Source organism: Mus musculus, chromosome 6 (assembly GCF_000001635.26).
Source record: "Mus musculus strain C57BL/6J chromosome 6, GRCm38.p6 C57BL/6J".
Lineage (NCBI taxonomy): Eukaryota > Metazoa > Chordata > Mammalia > Rodentia > Muridae > Mus > Mus musculus.
In genome coordinates, this window is record NC_000072.6 from 69,422,632 (window position 1) to 69,443,371 (window position 20,740).

Here is a 20,740-nt window from a genome sequence, read left to right on the forward strand (position 1 = left end):
TGTTATCATGTAGAAGAATGCGAATCGATCCATACTTATCTCCTTGTACTAAGGTCAAATCTAAGTGGATCAAGGAACTTCACATAAAACCAGAGACACTGAAACTTATAGAGGAGAAAGTGGGGAAAAGCCTTGAAGATATGGGTACAGGGGAAAAATTCCTGAACAGAACAGCAATGGCTTGTGCTGTAAGATCGAGAATTGACAAATGGGACCTAATGAAACTCTAAAGTTTCTGCAAGGCAAAAGACACCGCCAATAAGACAAAAAGACCACCAACAGATTGGGAAAGTATCTTTACCTATCCTAAATCAGATAGGGGACTAATATCCAACATATATAAAGAACTCAAGAAGGTGGACTTCAGAAAATCAAATAACCCCATCAAAAAATGGGGCTCAGAACTGAACAAAGAATTCTCACCTGAGGAATACCGAATGGCAGAGAAGCACCTGAAAAAATGTTCAACATCCTTAATCATCAGGGAAATGCAAATCAAAACAACCCTGAGATACCACCTCACACCAGTCAGAATGGCTAAGATCAAAAATTCAGGTGACAGCAGATGCTGGCGTGGATGTGGAGAAAGAGGAACACTCCTCCATTGTTGGTGGGATTGTAGGCTTGTACAACCTCTCTGGAAAACAGTCTGGCGGTTCCTCAGAAAATTGGACATAGTACTACCGGAGGATCCAGCAATACCTCTCCTGGGCATATATCCAGAAGATGCCCCAACTGGTAAGAAGGACACATGCTCCACTATGTTCATAGCAGCCTTATTTATAATAGGCAGAAGCTGGAAAGAACCCAGATGCCCCTCAACAGAGGAATGGATATAGAAAATGTGGTATATCTACACAATGGAGTACTACTCAGCTATTAAAAAGAATGAATTTATGAAATTCCTAGGCAAATGGATGGACCTGGAGGGCATCATCCTGAGTGAGGTAACACATTCACAAAGGAACTCACACAATATGTACTCACTGATAAGTGGATATTAGCCCCATACCTAGGTTACCCAAGATATAAAATACAATTTGCTAAACACATGAAACTCAAGAAGAATGAAGACTGAAGTGTGGACACTATGCCCCTCCTTAGAATTGGGAACAAAACACCCATGGAAGGAGTTACAAAGACAAAGTTTGGAGCTGAGATAAAAGGATGGACCATGTAGAGACTGCCATATCCAGGCATCCACCCCATAATCAGCATCCAAATGCTGACACCATTGCATATACTAGCAAGATTTTATGGAAAGGACCCAGATGTAGCTGTCTCTTGTGAGACTATGCCGGGGCCTAGCAAACACAGAAGTGGATGCTCACAGTCAGCTAATGGATGGATCACAGGGCTCCCAATGGAGGAGCTAGAGAAAGTACCCAAGGAGCTAAAGGGATCTGCAACCCTATATAGGTGGAACAACATTATGAACTAACCAGTACCCCGGAGCTCTTGACTCTAGCTGCATATGTATCAAAAGATGGCCTAGTCGGCCATCACTGGAAAGAGAGGCCCATTGGACATGCAAACTTTATATGCCCCATTACAGGGGAACGCCAGGGCCAAAAAGGGGGAGTGGGTGGGTAGGGAATTGGGGGTGGGTGGGTATGGGGGACTTTTGGTATAGCATTGGAAATGTAAATGAGCTAAATACCTAATAAAAATGGAAAAAAAAAAGAATTGTTGAAATCAAGTTACTTATTAAGTACGCCGTTCTAAGGAAACTATTCTAACTAAATGGCTAGCTTCTTTCTGAATAACACATATTTTCCTCTTTCATTGTATTTAGTAGCAAGTCGCTAGTCTTATTCTGTTTACTACAGAAAGAAAAATCTAATATTTTTTTGTGAATATGGGCTTTATATTTCACAATTTAAGGATAGTAAAATGGTTTCCAGAGTGGTTATAGCAGCCTGCAATCCCATCAGCAATGCATAAAACCAGATACTCAGAATCTAATAGAAGACAAAGTGGGAAAAGGTCTTGAGCACATGAGCACAGGGCAAAATTTCCTGAACAGAACACCAATATCTTATGCCTTAAGATCAAGAACTGACATATGGGACATCAAAAAATTGCAAAGCTTCTGTCAATAGGACAATATGACAACCAACAGATTGGGAAAAGAATGTTGCCAATCCTATATCTCATACAGGGCTAATATTTAATATATACAAGGAACTCAGTAAGTTAGACATCAGAGAACTAAATATCCTATTAAAAAACTGGATACAGAGCTTACCAAAGAACACTCAACTGAGCAATACCAAATATTTAAAAAGCACCTAAGGAATTGCTCAACATCCTTAATCATCAGGGAAATGCAAATCAAAACAACCCTGTGATTCCATCTCACACAACTCAGAAGCTAAAATAAAAAAAAAATGCAGGTGATGCAGATGCTGGTGAGGTTGTGGAAAAAGAGTAATTCTTAATTTATAATCTTATGTAATTAGAGCTTTAGGGCTGGTGTTAGTGACTGAATGGAAGTGTGATTGTGCTGTATCAGATTTAGGATTGGCAAAAATCCTTTCCCAATCTATTGGTGGTCTTTTTCTCTTATTGATCATAGTCAGCAACCAAAAGCAGACACTATTGCATATGCCAGCATTATTTTGCTGACAAAACCCTGACATAGCTTTCTCTTGTGAGGCTATGCCAGTGCCTGGCAAATATAGAAGTAAATGCCCACAGTCTCATCTATTGGATAGAACACAGGGCCCCCAATGGAGGAGCTAGAGAAAGTACCCAAGAGCTGAAGGGGTCTGCAATCCTATAGATGGAACAACAATATGAACTAACCAGTACCCCGAGAGATCGTGTCTCTAGTTGCATATGTAGCACAAGATGTCAGCCATCATTGTGAATAGAGGCCCCTTGGTCTAGCAAACTTTATATGCCCTACTACAGGGTAACACCAGGGTCGAGAAGTGGGAGAGGGTTGGTAGGAGAGAAAGGCAGGGGTTTTAGGGGAATTTCGGGATAGCATTTGAAATGTAAATGAAGTAATATCTAATAATTTTTTTTAAAAAGCTAAACAAACAAAAAAACAGAAATGTGATTGTGCTACCATCTACTGTTAACATAGCCAAAGTGAAGGCAGGGTTGTAAAATATCCATTTTGAAGTTATAGAGGAAATACTAAATTTACAGTACTGTGAGCCAAGTAGTAGTATGTTTAGAACAAAAAAAACTACTATGACAAATGTGGTGATTCTTTATTTCCAATAGTTACAAACATGAATAAAATAGTGTTCACACAGGCACATTCACACTTATACCACATTTCATGACTTCATGAAATGAAAAAACAGAGATATAAAATGTTCTTTGAGATACAGAGAGATTACAAAAAGATACAATAATATAGAATTTGATAGTATAAAGTCATTTAATATAAATCCATAATTTAACAAACTGTATAATATGCCATGATGTTTTAAATTGATGGCAAGTTATCATGTCTTCTTGCAACCATGCGGCTACTTTAGAGTCATAAATTGTTGCTATTGCTCAGAATCACGGAAGAGTAGTGATACCACATACAATGGTATAGAAAATATTAAATACTTGAAATTTGAATTAAGGTTTCCATTGAAAAATGCAGTAATTTGGTAGCCGTATAAATGGAAAAATTTGCATACCTGAACTAACAAATACAGTATTAGTATGTTAAGATACATTATATTGAATATCTCTCTTATTTCAACACCATCTGAACTGTACAGGCCTCACTGAGATTCCCCACCTAGATAGGTTCTGCTTTTCAATTCTTAGAGGAGGGACAGATTGCCAAAAGGGGGTTATGGTGCACAATCAATGCACTTTTTTCTTATTGAAATATTTATCTCTTTTCTTATTTTGACAAGTTTTGTCATCTCTTTGGTCTTGAATTATGTGGAAGAAATAGGTTGAGCTAAATGATACTAATTTTCTTACCTTTTAAAAAGCATAACATAGCCACATACTGTTTGCCACTACTTTTTCCTCCATTCATACAAATCCACATACACTCCTTGCTCTTCCTCTGATTCCTGGCTTCTTAGTACCTCTATTCATACATAAATATAGTTTGTTTAATTCATATGGTTTAGATATTTGATGTTCAATTCCCTTTGCAACAGATGGAAATCATTCCAAAAATACTCCATAAATTATCAAAATGCAGATATTAGGAGATTATGTGGTGACCAGTCCTAAATTATCCAACAACAACACACTTTCTGCACCTATTTCCCAGGAACCATTGCAGAGTGGGTAGAAATATTTTAAAAGCCAGAGAAACTTGAGATTTGCTTTTAGATTGTGTGATGGTTTGTATATGCTCAGCCCAGAGAATGGCACTATGAGGTGTGGCCTTGTTGGAGTAGGTGGGACATTGTGTGTATGGCTTTAAGCCCTTCATCTTAGATTCCTTGAAGCCAGTATTCTGCTAGCAGCTTTCAAATGAAGAAGTAGAACTTTCAGATCCTCCCAAACCATGCCTGCCTGGATGTTGGCATTTTACTGCCTTGATGATAATAGACTGAACTTCAGAACCTGCAAGCCAGGCCCAAATAAATGTTGTCCTTAAAAGACCTGCCTTGGTCATGATGTCTGTTCAGAGAAGTAAAACCCTAAGGTACACTGCGTCTCCTAGAAACACCAGAGAAGCTGCATCCAGGTGGTCTAATATCTGATGCATAAACAAGACACGAACAAGTATGACTACTGAATACATGTAAATATCGAAATGGTAATTCTTCATGGTATTCCACCTTAAATAAACATTGTGGTGTAACTGTGGAAATTCTAAGAGTAGGAGATATAATACTGTTAACTAGAATAGAACCCCTGGATGATCAGTAAAACAGGATTGTATTCAAACTCTGTATTTTCAACTTTATTTTACCTCAAAGGACATTAGTAATAAGGAAAGTGATTTTCTGAGTTTCTTCTGATGGAAGGTTCCTGAGGATCCTACAGCTTCTCAGGCTGCTATGATGTACCTGATATAATCTGTCTTCCTAGTAAAATGATCAGAATTTGGAGACATCAAAATAGTACGGGCTATTGCAACTGATCTTAGATTCTCAATAAAACTTGATAATATTACTGTATTCTTGAATATAAGACACTTTTTGGACACAGAACATGACAGAATCAAGTTACTATGGACAAAGTAACTGCTAATAAGAGACTAAAGCTGGATAAATCAATCATTCTATGGTGTGACAACATATTATGATACATGTATACTCTCAGTTATTGAAAAGTTATGTAATAATACAAATGTCCAGGCATTTGGTTTCTCTATTTCTTGTCTACTTTGGTTATTGAAGCTTGTTTTTCAATTAATCAGAAGTCAATGGAGAAATACATGACTAGTAAGAATGATGACACACTCAGACCTGAGTGCTTAAGTTAATATGGAACATCTAGCTTATATCTCTATGTCAAGTTTCAGAAAATGTCATGGAATAGGTGTAGATTAAATGTAAAACTCAGAAAATAGGAGAGCTGTGAAATGCTGTCCTCTGGACACAATGTGGCTATTGCAATCTTGAACTCAAGAAGCAGTCATTATCTATCTGCAAGATCATGGCAGTCAAAATCCTGATCTGGATGACAAGTTCACCTCCAGGACTCAATCTACACTGAGCAATTAGTGCTATAGTGGTTTCTGGAGATCCAGAACCTTTAGTATTAGGGAATATAATAATTTTCTCTAGTACTAAAAGTGACCATAGGGTTACCATGTTTCAGAAGAGAGAACCACATAAATAATCATGTGGATACCGCTAACTAGGGTAAGTAGGTTATAAAGAGAGAAATATGTGGAAATTTGGGAAGATGGTTGTATTACATGGATAAAAAAAGTATAAGAGGGAGGAAATGACAATAGACATAATAATTTGCCGTGTAATTGTGTGAAACTCAAATTATAGAAAATTTGAAAAATAAGCTTTCATTCTAATACACAGGTTAACTCTAAATTTGCTGAAGGCCCTCTGGGTCCTTTTGTCTGTGTGGAACAGGTCTCTGGGGCAGGTGGACAAGGTGTCAGCGGGTGGCAGACAGACCAACATGTGAGATTGTGTAGAATCTGAATGTACTCTCACAAAGTGAACACCAGCCTTATATAGTACAGAAAATACAAGGGGTAGGAAGTCACAGCAGCCAAAGTACATTGAAGTGGCCTGACACAAAACAAAGGAATGGCCTCAAAAGGATTTACAGGAACCAGGCAAATGTTTACAGAAAAGATAAGGCAGTCCTATCTAGGGTCAGCTTAGTGACAGGTAAGGATTTCACATTCTAGTGGTATACCTTTGCACCTTGTGAAGGCCAGCACCAGGGGGTTCTGCTCTTGGCAGGCCTCATGAATAATGCTACATCACAATCCCCCTAATTCCTAGGCCTTGCTAAATTCTTATATGAGTGTAACATTTAAGTTACTGGAGAATCTCCATTTTTCAGAAGAATTCAACGATTTGCTTCTAATATGCAATACAGCCTGTACTAAAGATTTCTTTCTCAGTGGGATTCCTTGGCTCTTTCATGGTATTCCCTTGTTTGGGTGCAATTTGCTACTGTCCTTAGTAAATTCTCTGGAGACCAGCTCTGAGCTACTGGCTCCCTCTTTTGTAATGCTTAATTAGTTACTGAATAGGTAACTACCTTACTGCATTCTTGCCTGATTCCAAGCTTCTGTGATCTTGGAACACTGGGGAGACTTAACTGTATCAGAATTTAATCTTAAAGGGCATTTATAATAACATATTAAAAGAAATTTCATAGTTCCATACACCAGACTAATGCGGGAATGGGGTATGAGTATGTGGGTAAATGAAAATGCCAAAGCTCCAGGAGGTGAGTTTCCTTGAAACTCTTTCCCTCCTGAGTGCTTACAGACTTTTCATCCTGTCAAGCAGACTTGACCTGAGTGCATGGCATTTCCCAGTGTGCATGGCATAAATTATTGGTCTCCTCTACTCATTCTCTTCATTGCTGTTACTATGGGAAAAACCAACACATCAACTCCTAATATTTAATAAAAACCTTTTTACCCATCAATATAGCTCTAGGTTGTCTTTGTCTATTTCCTAGTTTGGACTTACATTATCAGTAGCAGAAACCTCCCTGTTCCTTTTCTTTCCCATGTCCCCTTTTAGAATGATTGTCACTCTTTCCACTTTGTATTTTTCCTCTTCGATTTTACACTTCTCATTTATCTTTAAACTAGTATTCATAGCTATTACATTATTGTTTTGCACATGTTTCTAAGTTTTGGGTTGTGGTGATAGTGTTTATGGTTCCTATTTAAGCCCTTTTGAGAACCCTAATCACTTCTCTGAAATTTGTCACTTTTTGATGTCACCAAAGCTATGGAAAGAGACATTCCTAAAGACAGATGGTCTTCAGAAATGGCAGATAAACATGATGCAGAACACTGCTGAGAGAGCACCATTGTAGACCCTTTAGGATAAACAATCACACTTGCTTCCTTTCCCCATGCATTGGGTAGATCTACAGGGGCGACTCAGCTGTAGGCTTGCTTATGCTCACACAGTGAACTGTTGATGTTAATTATGTTCAAACTTGAGGACTTAAGAATGAATTGGGGAATGTACCACATTTTCTGTAACCATTCCTCTGTTGAGGGGCATCTGGGTTCTTTCCAGCTTCTGGCTATTATAAATAAGGCTGCTATGAACATAGTGGAGCATGTGTCCTTCTTACCAGTTGGGGCATCTTCTGGATATATGCCCAGGAGAGGTATTGCTGGATCCTCCGGTAGTACTATGTCCAATTTTCTGAGGAACCACCAGACTGATTTCCAGAGTGGTTGTACAAGCCTGCAATCCCACCAAAGTACCCCGGAGCTCTTGACTCTAGAGCCTAGTCGGCCATCACTGGAAAGAGAGGCCCATTGGACATGCAAACTTTATATGCCCCAGTACAGGGGAACGCCAGGGCTAAAAAAATGGGAATGGGTGGGTAGGGATGTGGGGGGGAGGGTATGGGGGACTTTTGGGATAGCATTGGAAATGTAATTGGGCAAAATATGTAATAAAAAATATTTTTAAAAAGAATGAATTGGGGAGTAATCTCATCAATATACTCAAGAAATAATACACTGGAAATAAAAATTGGGAAATGGTGATTCTCTTTGTTCTCTTAGGTGAGTTTTACACAAATTCTCATTTCATGAAAGCCAAATGCCTCTTTCACTCAACCGAAAGATGAATCTTCCTTTTAAACTTTTTTGTCACAGATCAAGGAAATACATAGATAAGAAAGATTCATGCATAGTTTTGAAGATAGCATAGATAAGATCAAAATATCATAAGACCATTAACAAAAATAGGGCAGAATAAATGTCATAAAACTGAGTTCAGTTTTTTATTTGTGAGAGTAGAAGCCAAATCTCACATGGATCTCTAGACCTCAATTACTAGGCTCCTGCTACTGACCCTCATCTTGGTTCCACTAAGTTCAAAAGCAATCACTCTGCTACTTTACTACTCCCCAACCTTCAATAGCACAAAATTTAACTGAATAGATTTACATGAAATGATCAAGTAAAAAGAATTTGTAAGAATATACTGCCTCATGAATTAGAGGAAAAGGGAATTTAATGTCGATTACTAGCAATCTTGGATTATCATTAGATTATATCATAAACAGAACACATATGACTTTAACTAATATTTAGCATTATTTTAATAGGTAATCATGGAGTATAGATTTGAGATATGAGATTGTGATATCCAGGCTGCAGAGGGATGGAATAAATGTCATTTAGCCTACTTTTCTAATAATGAATGTAAAACTGCCGTGGAATAACTGTGTGCTGGGTGAATTCTTTTGTAGGTGAATATAAACATTTATTCCACGTTGTAGTGAGACCAACCATCATAAGCTAGCAAGAGAAAACTTATTTTGAACTTTGTTTTTTATTTACTTATGTATGTGTCTTTATGTCATGTGTATATGCCAATGCCCTGAGAGTCTTTGTTATTGTAGTCTGCCATGTAGATATATACCTGTTGATTTGCAATGAGGTAAGGCCTCTCTAGCTAGGGTTTAAGATACTAATCTCACTACACCATAAATGAAGCCAATAGTGTTATTAAATAATGAGATTTTCTAATATGCCTTGGTACATATTGCTTGAATAAGAAACCTTGTTTAATAAACGTGATGAATCTTTTCTTTTGACAGTTTTGTTTTGTTCCCATTATACACAACCAAGCTATCACAACACTAGATTAAGGCATTGCTCTTTTTTATATCTATAATATAAAAATAGTGCTATTTAGGATATATGGTTGGTGTGTATGTATGTGTGTGTACATTGATTATGTATGCTTGCATGTGTCCACATGGTTTGTGTGTGTGTGTGTGTGTGTGTGTGTGTGTGTGTTTTATGTGCGTGTTTGAATTATAAATTTAAACAAAACTAATTTTAGGAGAAGAATTGTTTTTTACTAGATAAAGAATTTCTCAGGACATTGATAGATGTACATAATTTTCAGTTATCCTTTAGGCATCTTGTAGGAGAGGCAGACCCAAGAAGTCCTTTATCCTTTTGTTCAGTCTCCTGTGAGGTAAATAGGAACAAAGACCACAGAGATGAAATAAAAATCTTCTGTTGTTTTGAGAGGTCTATTCTACTCAAGGCAGTCTGTTGGCTCTCTGGGGAGGCAAGAGTATTAACTGTAAGTAGTATGGAATCCCTAAGGGTCACTATGCAAATAACAGTAAGTTAGAACTGAAAGTATGTCGTTATAAGAAGACACCTTCTGTTTCCACTCTTCTTCACCATATTATTAAATGTGATGAATAGCACTTTCTGTAGTGTACATGTCAAAATAGTTTATAATAGGAAATGAATGAAACTGGCTGGTCATGACTGAACTATAGCTCACCATTAATACTCAGAGTTAACTGTAATAATGAATTCCAGGATCATTTTAGTGAACAAATCTTAGAGACATAAGGTCACACTGATGAGCAACATATTTAAGGACATTTGAAGAACAAATTGACAAACAAAAACCCTGAGAATTTATACTTCCTTTTAATAAATGTCACAGTCTCACTTGAACAAATTTTGACGTGATTAAATATTGTAAGTTTCAGAGTGCAGACTGGAGGAGATTGTACACAATACAAAGCCTTTTAAAAATATTATGTTTATCCTAATAGTTTTGCATGTAAGATCATTCAGAGCCAGTTACAAAGTGATATATGTTGTCAGTGTTCCATCTCGTGATGCATTCCTTCCACCATCCTTTTTCCTTTGAGCTAAATATTCTCGTTTTTGTTTGTTTGTTTGTTTGTTTCTTTTCTTTTCTTTTCTTTTTTTTTTTTTTTTTCTTTCCGAGACAGGGTTTTTCTGTATAGCTCTGGCTGTCCTGAAACTCACTCTGTAGAACAGGCAGGTGGCCTCAAACTCAGAAATTCACTTGCCTCTGCCTCCTGAGTGTGGGTGGGCATTGAAGGTGTGTGCCACCACACCTGGCCCTGAGCTAAATATTCTAATGAGTTTCGTTTTTAAATTTGTTTTCCTTAATCTTACTCCCTCTTTTTAAGTTTTACAATATTCAAATTTTGGTCTACAACAAAATTGAAGTTCCTGGTGCCAAGTATTCACAATTAAATGAGTATTCATAATGACATTTTCTAACCCTAAACTCATCATTGTACTTTTTCGCCAGACATCTGTGGGCTGAGCTTCATTCAGAAATCTACTGCCAAATTTTCTGGCACAGCAGAAAGAACCAGGTAAAGAGAAACAGTCTAGATTTGCTGCTCTTGTGGGCTCTTTTACAGTTAACTTGATTTTCTCATAGGTAAGCTAAGGATGTCTACATAGTTGTGATTTTGTTTCCACATATGGATTCAGAAAGAGTATCTTGGTTTCTAACTCATCTAATTAGCAGAACAAGAAGAAAACACTGGAATATACATAAAAGAATCCTTTCAGATGGTCATTATTTTAGTGGTGAATAAAGTATAGATGCCAGGACACAGTAACAAATCCATGGCATGTTAATGATATAGAACTGTAAGGGTAATTAACCAAAAACTTAGTCATATAGGCTGGTGATGTGAATAAGTCACACTTACTTACTATGTTCAGGTACTAGGGTTTCTTTAGGGAAACATGAATATTCAATTATTCATATCTCATATTACCAGAAGTTATTAGATATTCAAGCTTATGTACAAATGGAAAAAGTCTTCCAAAAGAATACATGTTTTGTATCCACTAGAAAGGAATCCTGTAATTTATTTCTGTTTTCATCTTTTATGTAGTTATGTAACTAGAATTTTGGGCAACGGCTTGCTAGACATCATTCTGAAGGTGATAAAAAGTGTAGTACAACAATCCAAAATAAATGACTATTTTCATTTAGATTTTTACATACTACTGAAAGTTCCTTAGATGTATTTTTGCATAATTATTTATTGAACATTTATACAGGCAACTTTTGAACATTCATTTAAGAAGGTTGCATAAGTAAAGTTGTCTTTATAAAGAAAAGAAATCGAGTTCATTATGAAAAATTATTCGATGTATTTACAACAATCCATTATAACTTCAACCTAATATTCCCTTTCTGGTAGAATACATATCCTAATATTAATTTTCGGAATTGAATCTTTTTGGTGCCTTCTTCTTATTCATATGAAACTCTAGTACATGAGCAGTATCTGGACAGGAAGAAAAACAAAAAAACAAAAAAGAGCTCCAAATTGGGTGTCCACTTCCTTGCAGAGAAGATGAGAGAATCAAGAGGAAAGAAATCAATCAATAATTTCTACCTCGTCATCATTGAGTATTATTAATAAGATGTCAAACCCTATAGAAACTCTCATGTGAAGCCTTGGGCATTTATGCTTTACAAATAAAAACATGGAGATTTACTACAAGTACATCTGCATGGGACACTGTCATTCGTCATCACACCACATTTGGATCTCCTTGAACAACAACTTCCCATTGACACCTTCATGCAAACCTTACACTAATCTTTAAAGAGGAATACAAAATGTATCATAAGCTTGAATTTACATTGGAATCCTAATGATTTTCTAGAGGACTTTGTTCATGAATGTTCACACAAGACAAGTTCAACAACTACAAGCATCAAATCTCTAAGAGATAATGGTGAGTAAGCTTGAGGAAGACAACCATGCAGGGCCACATAAAAAATGATAGGAACAGAAAGTTATCAAAATGGAAGAGATGAGTGGGTTTATCTGCAAGGAAGACATGAGGGGTGTTAGAAATAATAGACTGACATTGAACAAGACAGCTACGTAACTGGTAAAACCCACTATTTATATTTAGAATCTAGTTAGTAATAGAGAATGTTGTTAATCATTGAAGTTAAACAAGACCAGTATTTTGTAATACAATTAAAATACCAACAGAAATTCATAGTTTACATTGGTAAAAATATGAAGTCTACAAATTAATAAGTAAATAGTTAGTTGATACGTTCCTAAGGTTAAAATATAATCTCACTGAGCTAAAATCAAGGATTCAGAAGGACTATGTCCCTCCAGAGGCCAAAGTGAGTAATCAATATACTAATTTTGCATCCTTAAGATGCCCTATATATTCTGTACTCAAAGCCCTAATCTTTCCCTCAGCATTTCTTTGTTATCAGCCCTTTTCTGAATTTGACTGCCAGCCATAGTTAATGATGAACCATTATGATTGCATTAATTCCACTATATCATTTCAATATGAACTCTACATATCAAAATCCCTAACTACTATTTGACAAAACTCATATGCCAAATAACATGAATGGAATTAAATAACTAGGATTCATTGGACATGGGCCACTATATATGTGTCAATAAATGTTTGCATATGTTATAAATATAATTGACAAACTGTCTTCTTGTAAAAGAAAATGAAACTCTCATATGGCAAATTTATGGTAGAAGAAATGATGGGAGAAATAAAACTCCTAGAGACACCAGCTATGAGAGACTAAGGGCTAGGGAAGCTTCTTGTATGTGTTACATAGACTTCATGCTCCACATGAGAGTGACAAAAAAAACCTGTGATTTTTTTGTCATGGGTTTGTAGGAGTGAGTGAGAGTTACTGCATATTAAAATAATCAGATATTCCAGGATAATTGAGCAATCCTTAAATCTTCTCTCCTTAAAATCAAAAGCCAAACCCAAAATCAAACCAAACAAACCTAAAAAAAAAAAAAAAAAAAACAAAAAAGTATCTCATACATCATGATACATCCTCTGATAAGTGCCTTAGGGTATCTTAGGTATCCTTGTGATTCTACTTCGTGAAGACAATAAACAACTCTCAAAAAATAGTTAATGAGTTTCCATCAAGATGGGAAAGTTAGAATCTCCTCTTTAGCTGCATAGTTTAGACATGACATTACTTTACTTCTTTAAAAAAGGTGGATATTTATTAGCCCTCACTAATTGGTTTTATTGATCTAACAGTAGTTTTTAATAGATCTAGTGACATACAATTATAATTGGAAGAAATTGTGCAAATTCTTAACCCTAGAATCTAAACTCTTAATATCCAAAGGCTTGGCCATGATGCATAGAGATTCTTATGCAAAGGTCGGTTGATTATGTGCTTCCCAAGAAGTCAAGTCTTGCCTGAAACAGATAATGTAGGCTCTCTGACCCATTTTCCCCACATTTCCCTAAAAGTTCAAGGTGGGATGTTGATGGACTTAGGTGTATACAGCACCTCTGTAGGTGGTTTTCTAGTCTGTTTCCCTGCCCATGTCTTCCTACACGTTTCAATGAACATTTAATCCTCCTTTTTCTGATTTTATATCTCGTGGGAGGGTTGATCATTAAGCATGTCCATCGAACATCATAGAAAGGAAAAAAGATCCTGACAAATATTCTTCTAGAAGACACGAGAGCAAGTGAGGAAATGGAGAACTGACTTGCTGATTCACTGATGCCTCATGATTCAAAATTTTCTAGTGACCTTTCTAGATCACTGGATTTTCTGGTTGTATTATATTGCTGTGGAGAGATACCATAACCACAAAAACTCTCCCAAAGAAAGCTTTTATTTGGGACCTGCTTAGTGTTTAGTTCATTATCTTCATATTGTGGAGCATGGCTGCACCAAGACAGACATGAGAGATGAGCGTGTGGAATCTGGATCAGCAAGTGACCAGAAAGTAGAAACACTGGGCCTGGATTAGGCTTTTAAAACCTCAGAGTCTAATGCAGTGACACACTTTCCAGAAAGGACATACCTCTAAATCCTATCAAATAGGGTTTCTTACTAAGAAATATTTGAAATATATTTAAATATATGCAACTGTGATGTCCATTCTTATTCATACAACCACAGTACCCATAGAAATAACCAGAAAAAATGCCAAGCACTAAATTTCATGTAGTGTTTGGCAACACATAAATATAAAAGTGTTCCCTTTTTGGTTTAGATGTGTATAGATTTTGCTTGAAGCACTATTTGTCTGTGGAGTCAGGGCTGCTCATAAGCCCATGATCCTCTTTATGCGGTCTTTTCTTTGCTAGGACTAAAAGTCAAACAACTGATTCTGAAAAGGGTTTCTTGACAAATTATATAAATAATGTGCTAAATACACATTAATATCTTGACTTCCTGTGATGGTGTGACACTTTCTTCTATAGATGGAGACAGAAAGGCTGGTAAATGTGTCTGATGGATTTCATACCAACACATTACATTGGAAAATTGAAAATAAACTATTACATAATTATTCCTGTTATTATTAAGTGTAAATTACATTTAATTAAACTGTAATTTAAATTTAAAAATGACAACACAAATTTTTAAATAATTTGTTTTTCTCTATTTATAATATTAGAATGTCTTTATGATTTTAATTATTCATATTAAGGTAACACACACAAATGGATTCACAGACAGACATACAGACAGACAGATGATAGATATACGAAGAATTAATGTTCATTTATTAGTTCTCTGTTGCCTTACAGGTTTCTTTATTAGTGGAGTGTTTCAATTACTTGTAATGTGAATAGAAAGAAAATATATATGCCTATCAGTAGTTTTTCTTTTTTAATTTGGAGAGAAAAATATTTTAAGCACATATTAAGAGGACAATTTAGTGGAAAGAAGGTGTACTAATAAAAACCAGAAAATATATTAGGATGGATACTACTTTCTGTAAGATAACACAAACAGTGTGTTGTGAGCAAACGAATATCCTGAAGAAAAACCACAAACCAAGAAGATTCTAAAATCAGTGAAAGTAGCAGAAAATAGATGTAAAGGTTCATGGGGACCATCAGTAAAATAGTCTGCCACACTTGTCTTCAACAAACAGAACAAAAATTGAGAATAAATAAACACTGGAAATGTAGATTATTTGAGAACAGCACTGAAGTACAGTGGAATATTATAGAGACATTCATCTAAATATGCAAATGACATTGTAAAGCAGAGCACCCTGTGTGGATTACTGCAATCGAACCACTGGCCACAGTTTATTTCTTGGAGGAAGTAGCTAGACCCTAAGGACTTAGAGGGTTTTTGTTCCAGTCTGTATCACTGTGTGGGTGGGTTACTACTCCACTGCTGGCAGTAATAAGTGGCAGCATCTTCAGCCTCCATGCTGCTGATTGTGAGAGAGTAAGAGGTCCCAGACCCACTGCCACTGAAGCGAGCAGGGACTCCAGAAGCCAGTTTGGATGTGTCATAAATCCATCTTTTGGGGGAGGTGCCTGACTTCTGCTGGTACCAGTGCATGTAACTTACACTTGAGCTGGCACTGCAGGTCATGGTGACCTTCTCCCCTGGAGATGCAGACATGATTGCTGGAGACTGGGTGAGAACAATTTGTCCTCTGGATATTATGACTAGAAAAAAGCAAAATAGAGAGAGGGATTAGTAGAAATAGAGATAAAAAATAATTTTATACCACCCAACATTTAGATAAAAGAAAAAGAAAAAACTGTATTTTGGACACAAATTCCCCAGGGAAAATAATTTTGGTTGTATTCTGATCTCAAATTCCCTGCCCTCTGTTACCTGAGGCACTGATTAGCAGGAAGCTGAAAATCTGCACTTGAAAATCCATTTTGTCTTTGAATTTTGGTCCCTAGCTAATTACTGCTATTCTCATAAGTACTTTGCTTTAAACCAACTGAGAGATATTTGTGGTTACTGAAAATGTAATATGCAAATAGCAAGATACAGTCTAGTCAGTTCTTGGCTTATAAACACATGGGAGAATATGGGCTGGAGATTCATGAAGATGCACTCATCTAAAACTACTCTGAACAATCTCCATTCTCAGTATTTCATGTGCCCTGAAACTGTGTAATTCATGTTCGATTTATTACCTGAGAGAATCTGAGAGCACTTTTCAAATAAATTACATTTATTTATAAAGATCGACAGCCCCCGAGTCTGCAAATTTAAGTCTAAGTTAGATCAAATATTTTACTTATAACAAAGACTGAGTGAATGGGGAAGGACTTGAAAGAGTGGGTACTGGTAGGAGAAGGAGGAAAATATAGTGTTGAAAAGTGAATAAAACAATTTATTTTGAAATTGTTTTAATTTACCTTAGATAAAGTTTTAATTATCTTCCTATAATGTTAAAGTCTGCATAGCCATGATGAAGCATGACTATGTCTCTAGATCTTAGGAATGATTTCTCATTCCTCCGTTCATGAAAGACTTCTTCCATTTTTTTAATCAACTATTATGAAAAACAACTGAGATGTATTGAGAGATACTGACCTAAGAATTCTTGAAATCAAGTTACTTATTAAGTATGCCTTTCTAAGAAAACTCTTCTAACTAAATGGCTAGCTTATTTCTGAATAAAACATATTTTCATCTTTCATTGTATTTAGTAGCTAGTCGCTAGTCTTATTCTGTTTACTACAGAAAAAAAAATCTATTATTTTTTTTTTTGTGAATATGGGCTTTATATTTCACCATTTAAGGATACTAAAATGGTTTAGAGAGTGGTTGTACCAGCCTGCAATCCCATCAGAATTGCATAAAACCAGATACATGGAATCTAATAGAAGACAAAGTGGGAAAGAGCCTTGAGCACATGATCACAGGGGGAAATTTCCTGAACAGAACACCAATAGCTTATGCCTTAAGATCAAGACCTGGCATATGGGACATCATAAAATTGCAAAGCTTCTGTCAATAGGACAATATGACAATCAACAAATTGGGAAAAGAACGTTACCAATCCTTTATCTGTTACAGGGCTAATATTAAATATATACAAAGAACTCAATAAGTTAGACTCCAGAGAACCAAATACCCCTTTTTAAAAAAACTGAATACAGAGCTTAACAAAGAATACTCAACTGAGCAATACCAAATATTTAAAAAGCACCTAAGGAATTACTCAACATCCTTAGTCATCAGGGAAATGCAAATCAAAAGAACCCTGTGATTCCATCTCACACAACTCAGAATGGCTAAAAAAAAAAAAAAAAAAAAAAAAAAAAAAAAAAAATGCAGGTGATGCAGATGCTGGTGAGGTTGTAGAAAAAGAGTAATTCTTGTTTTAAAATCTCATGTAATTAGAGCTCTAGGGCTGGTGTTAGTGACAGAATGGAAGTGTGATTGTGCCCTATCAGAGTTAGGATTGGTAAAAATCCTTTCACAATCTATTTGTGGTCTTTTTGTCTTATTGATCATAATAAGGAAACAAAAGCAGACATTATTGCATATGCCAGCAAGATGTTGCTGACAAAACCCTGACATAGCTTTCTCTTGTGAGGCTATGCCAATGCCTGGCAAATATAGAAGTAGATGCCCACAGTCATCTATTGGATAGAATACAGGGCCCCCAATGGAGGAGCTCAAGAAAGTACCCAAGAGCTGAAGGGGTCTGCAATCCTATAGATGGAACAACAATATGAACTAAACAGTACACCCAGAGCTCGTGTCTACCAGGGTCAAGAAGTGGGAGTGGGTGGGTAGGAGAGCAGGGCAGGTGGTTTAGGGGACTTTGGGGATAACATTTGAAATGTAAATGAAGATAATATCTAATAACTTTTTTTTAAAAACCTGAACAAACAAACAAAAACAGAAATGTGATTGTACTGCCATCTACTGTTAACATAGTCAAAGTGTAGGCAGGATTGTAAAATATCCATTTTTTTTCCTTTTTTTTTTTTTAATTAGGTATTTTCCTCATTTACATTTCCAATGCTATCCCAAAAGTCCCCCAAACCCACCGCCCCAATCCCCTACCCACCCACCCGCCCTTTTTGGCCCTGGCGTTGCCCTGCACTGGGGCATATAAAGTTTGCAAGTACAATGGGCCTCTCTTTCCAGTGATGGCCCACTAGGCCATCTTTTGATACATATGCAGCTAGAGACAAGAGCTCCGGGGTACTGGTTACTTCATATTGTTGTTCTACCTATAGGGTTGCAGTTCCCTTTAGTTCCTTGGGTGCTTTCTCTAGCTCCTCCATTGGGGGCCCTGTGATCCATTCAATAGCTGACTGTGAGCATCCACCTCTGTGTTTGCTAGGCCCCGGAATAGTCTCACAAGAGACAGCTACATCTGGGTCCTTTCATCAAAATCTTGCTAGTGTATGCAATGGTGTCAGCATTTGGAAGCTGATTATGGGATGGATCCCTGGATATGGCAATCACTAGATGGTCCATCCTTTCGTCAAAGATCCAAATTTTGTCTCTGTAACTCCTTACATGGGTGATTTGTTCCAAATTCTAAAAAGGGGCAAAGTGTCCACACTTTGGTCTTCATTCTTCTTGAGTTTCATGTGTTTAGCAAATTGTATCTTATATCTTGGGTATTCAAAGTTTCTAGGCTAATATCCACTTATCAGTGAGTACATATTGTGTGAGTTCCATTGTGATTGTGTTACTTCACTCAGGATGATGCCCTCCAGGTCCAACCATTTGGCTAGGAATTTCATAAATTCATTCTTTTTAATAGCTGAGTAGTACTCCATTGTGTAAATGTACCACATTTTCTGTATCCATTCTTCTGTTGAGGGGCATCTGGGTTCTTTCCAGCTTCTGCCTATTATAGATACGGCTGCTATGAACATAGTGGAGCCTGTGTCCTTCTTACCGGTTGGGACATCTTTTGGATATATGCCCAGGAGAGGTATTGCTGGATCCTCCTGTAGTACTATGTCCAATTTTCTGAGGAACCGCCAGACTGATTTCCAGAGTGGTTGTACAAGCCTGCAATCCCACCAACAATGGAGGAGTGTTCTTCTTTCTCCATATCCTCGCCAGCATCTGCTGTCACCTGAATTTTTGATCTTAGCCATTCTGACTGGTGTGAGGTGGAATCTCAGGGTTGTTTTGATTTGCTTTTCCCTGATGATTAAGGATGTTGAACATTTTTTCAGGTGCTTCTCTGATATTCGGTATTCCTCAGGTGAGAATTCTTTGTTCAGTTCTGAGCCCCATCATGTTTAATGGGGTTTTTTGATTTTATGGAGTCCACCTTCTTGAGTTCTTTATGTATATTGGATATTAGTCGCCTATCTGATTTGGGATAGGTAAAGATCCTTTCCCAACCTGTTGGTGGTCTTTTTGTCTTATTGACAGTGCCTTTTGCCTTGCAGAAGTTTTGCAATTTTATGTGGTCCCATTTGTGAATTCTTGATCTTACAGCACAAGCCATTGCTGTTCTATTTAGGAATTTTTCCCCTGTACCCATATCTTCGAGGCTTTTCCCTACTTTCTCCTCTTAAGTTTCAGTGTCTCTGGTTTTATGTGGAGTTCCTTAATCTACTTAGATTTGACCTTATTACAAGGAGATAGAAATGGATCAATTCGCAATCTTCTACATGATAAGAGCCAGTTGTGCCAGCACCATTTGTTGAAAATGCTGTCTTTTTTCCACTAGAGGATTTTAGCTACCTTGTCAAAGATCAAGTGAACATAGGTGTGTGGGTTCATCTCTGGGTCTTCAATTCTGTTCCATTGGTCTACTTGTCTGTCACTATACCAGTACCACGAAGTTTTTATCACAATTGCTCTGTAGTATAGCTTTAGCTCGGGCATGGTGATTCCACCAGAGGTTCTTTTATCCTTGAGAAGAGTTTTTGCTATCCTAGGTTTTTTTGTTATTCCAGATGAATCTGCCGATTGCCCTTTCCAATTCGTTGAAGAATTGAGTTGGAATTTTGATGGGGATTGTGTTGAATCTGTAGATTGCTTTTGGCAAGATAGTCATTTTTACTATATTGATCCTGCCAATCCATGAGCATAAGAGATCTTTCCATCTTCTGAGATCTTCTTTAATTGATTTCTTCAGAGACATGAAGTTCTTATCATACACATCTTTCACTTCCTTAGTTAGAGTCACACCAAGGTATTTTATATTATTTGTGACTATTGAGAAGGGTGTTGTTTCCATAATTTCTTTCTCAGCTTGTTTATCCTTTGTGTACAGAAATGCCATTGACTTGTTTGAGTTAATTTTATATCCAGCTACTTCATTGAAGCTGTTTATCAGGTTTAGGAGTTCTCTGGTGGAATTTTTAGGGTCACTTATATATACTATCATATCGTCTGAGAAAGTGATATTTTGACTTCTTCCTTTCCAATTTGTATCCCCTTGATCTCCTTTTGTTGTCTAATTGCTCTGGCTAGGACTCCAAGTACAATGTTAAATAGGTAGGGAGAGAGTAGACAGCCTTGTCTAGTCCCTGTTTTTAGTGGGATTGCTTCCAGCTTCTCAC

At 36.7% G+C, this 20,740-nt stretch overlaps 1 gene segment (V, D, J or C) and 1 further gene; one reads left to right on the top strand and one right to left on the bottom strand.

Moving 5' to 3' along the window:
* Igk (immunoglobulin kappa chain complex) overlaps nt 1-20,740 on the top strand; it is a 3,171,119-nt gene that overhangs the window by 1,866,996 nt on the left and 1,283,383 nt on the right.
* Igkv4-59 (immunoglobulin kappa variable 4-59) lies at nt 15,587-16,110 on the bottom strand. The segment is given in 2 exon segments: nt 15,587-15,889; nt 16,062-16,110. Coding segments are annotated over 2 exon segments (352 nt in total).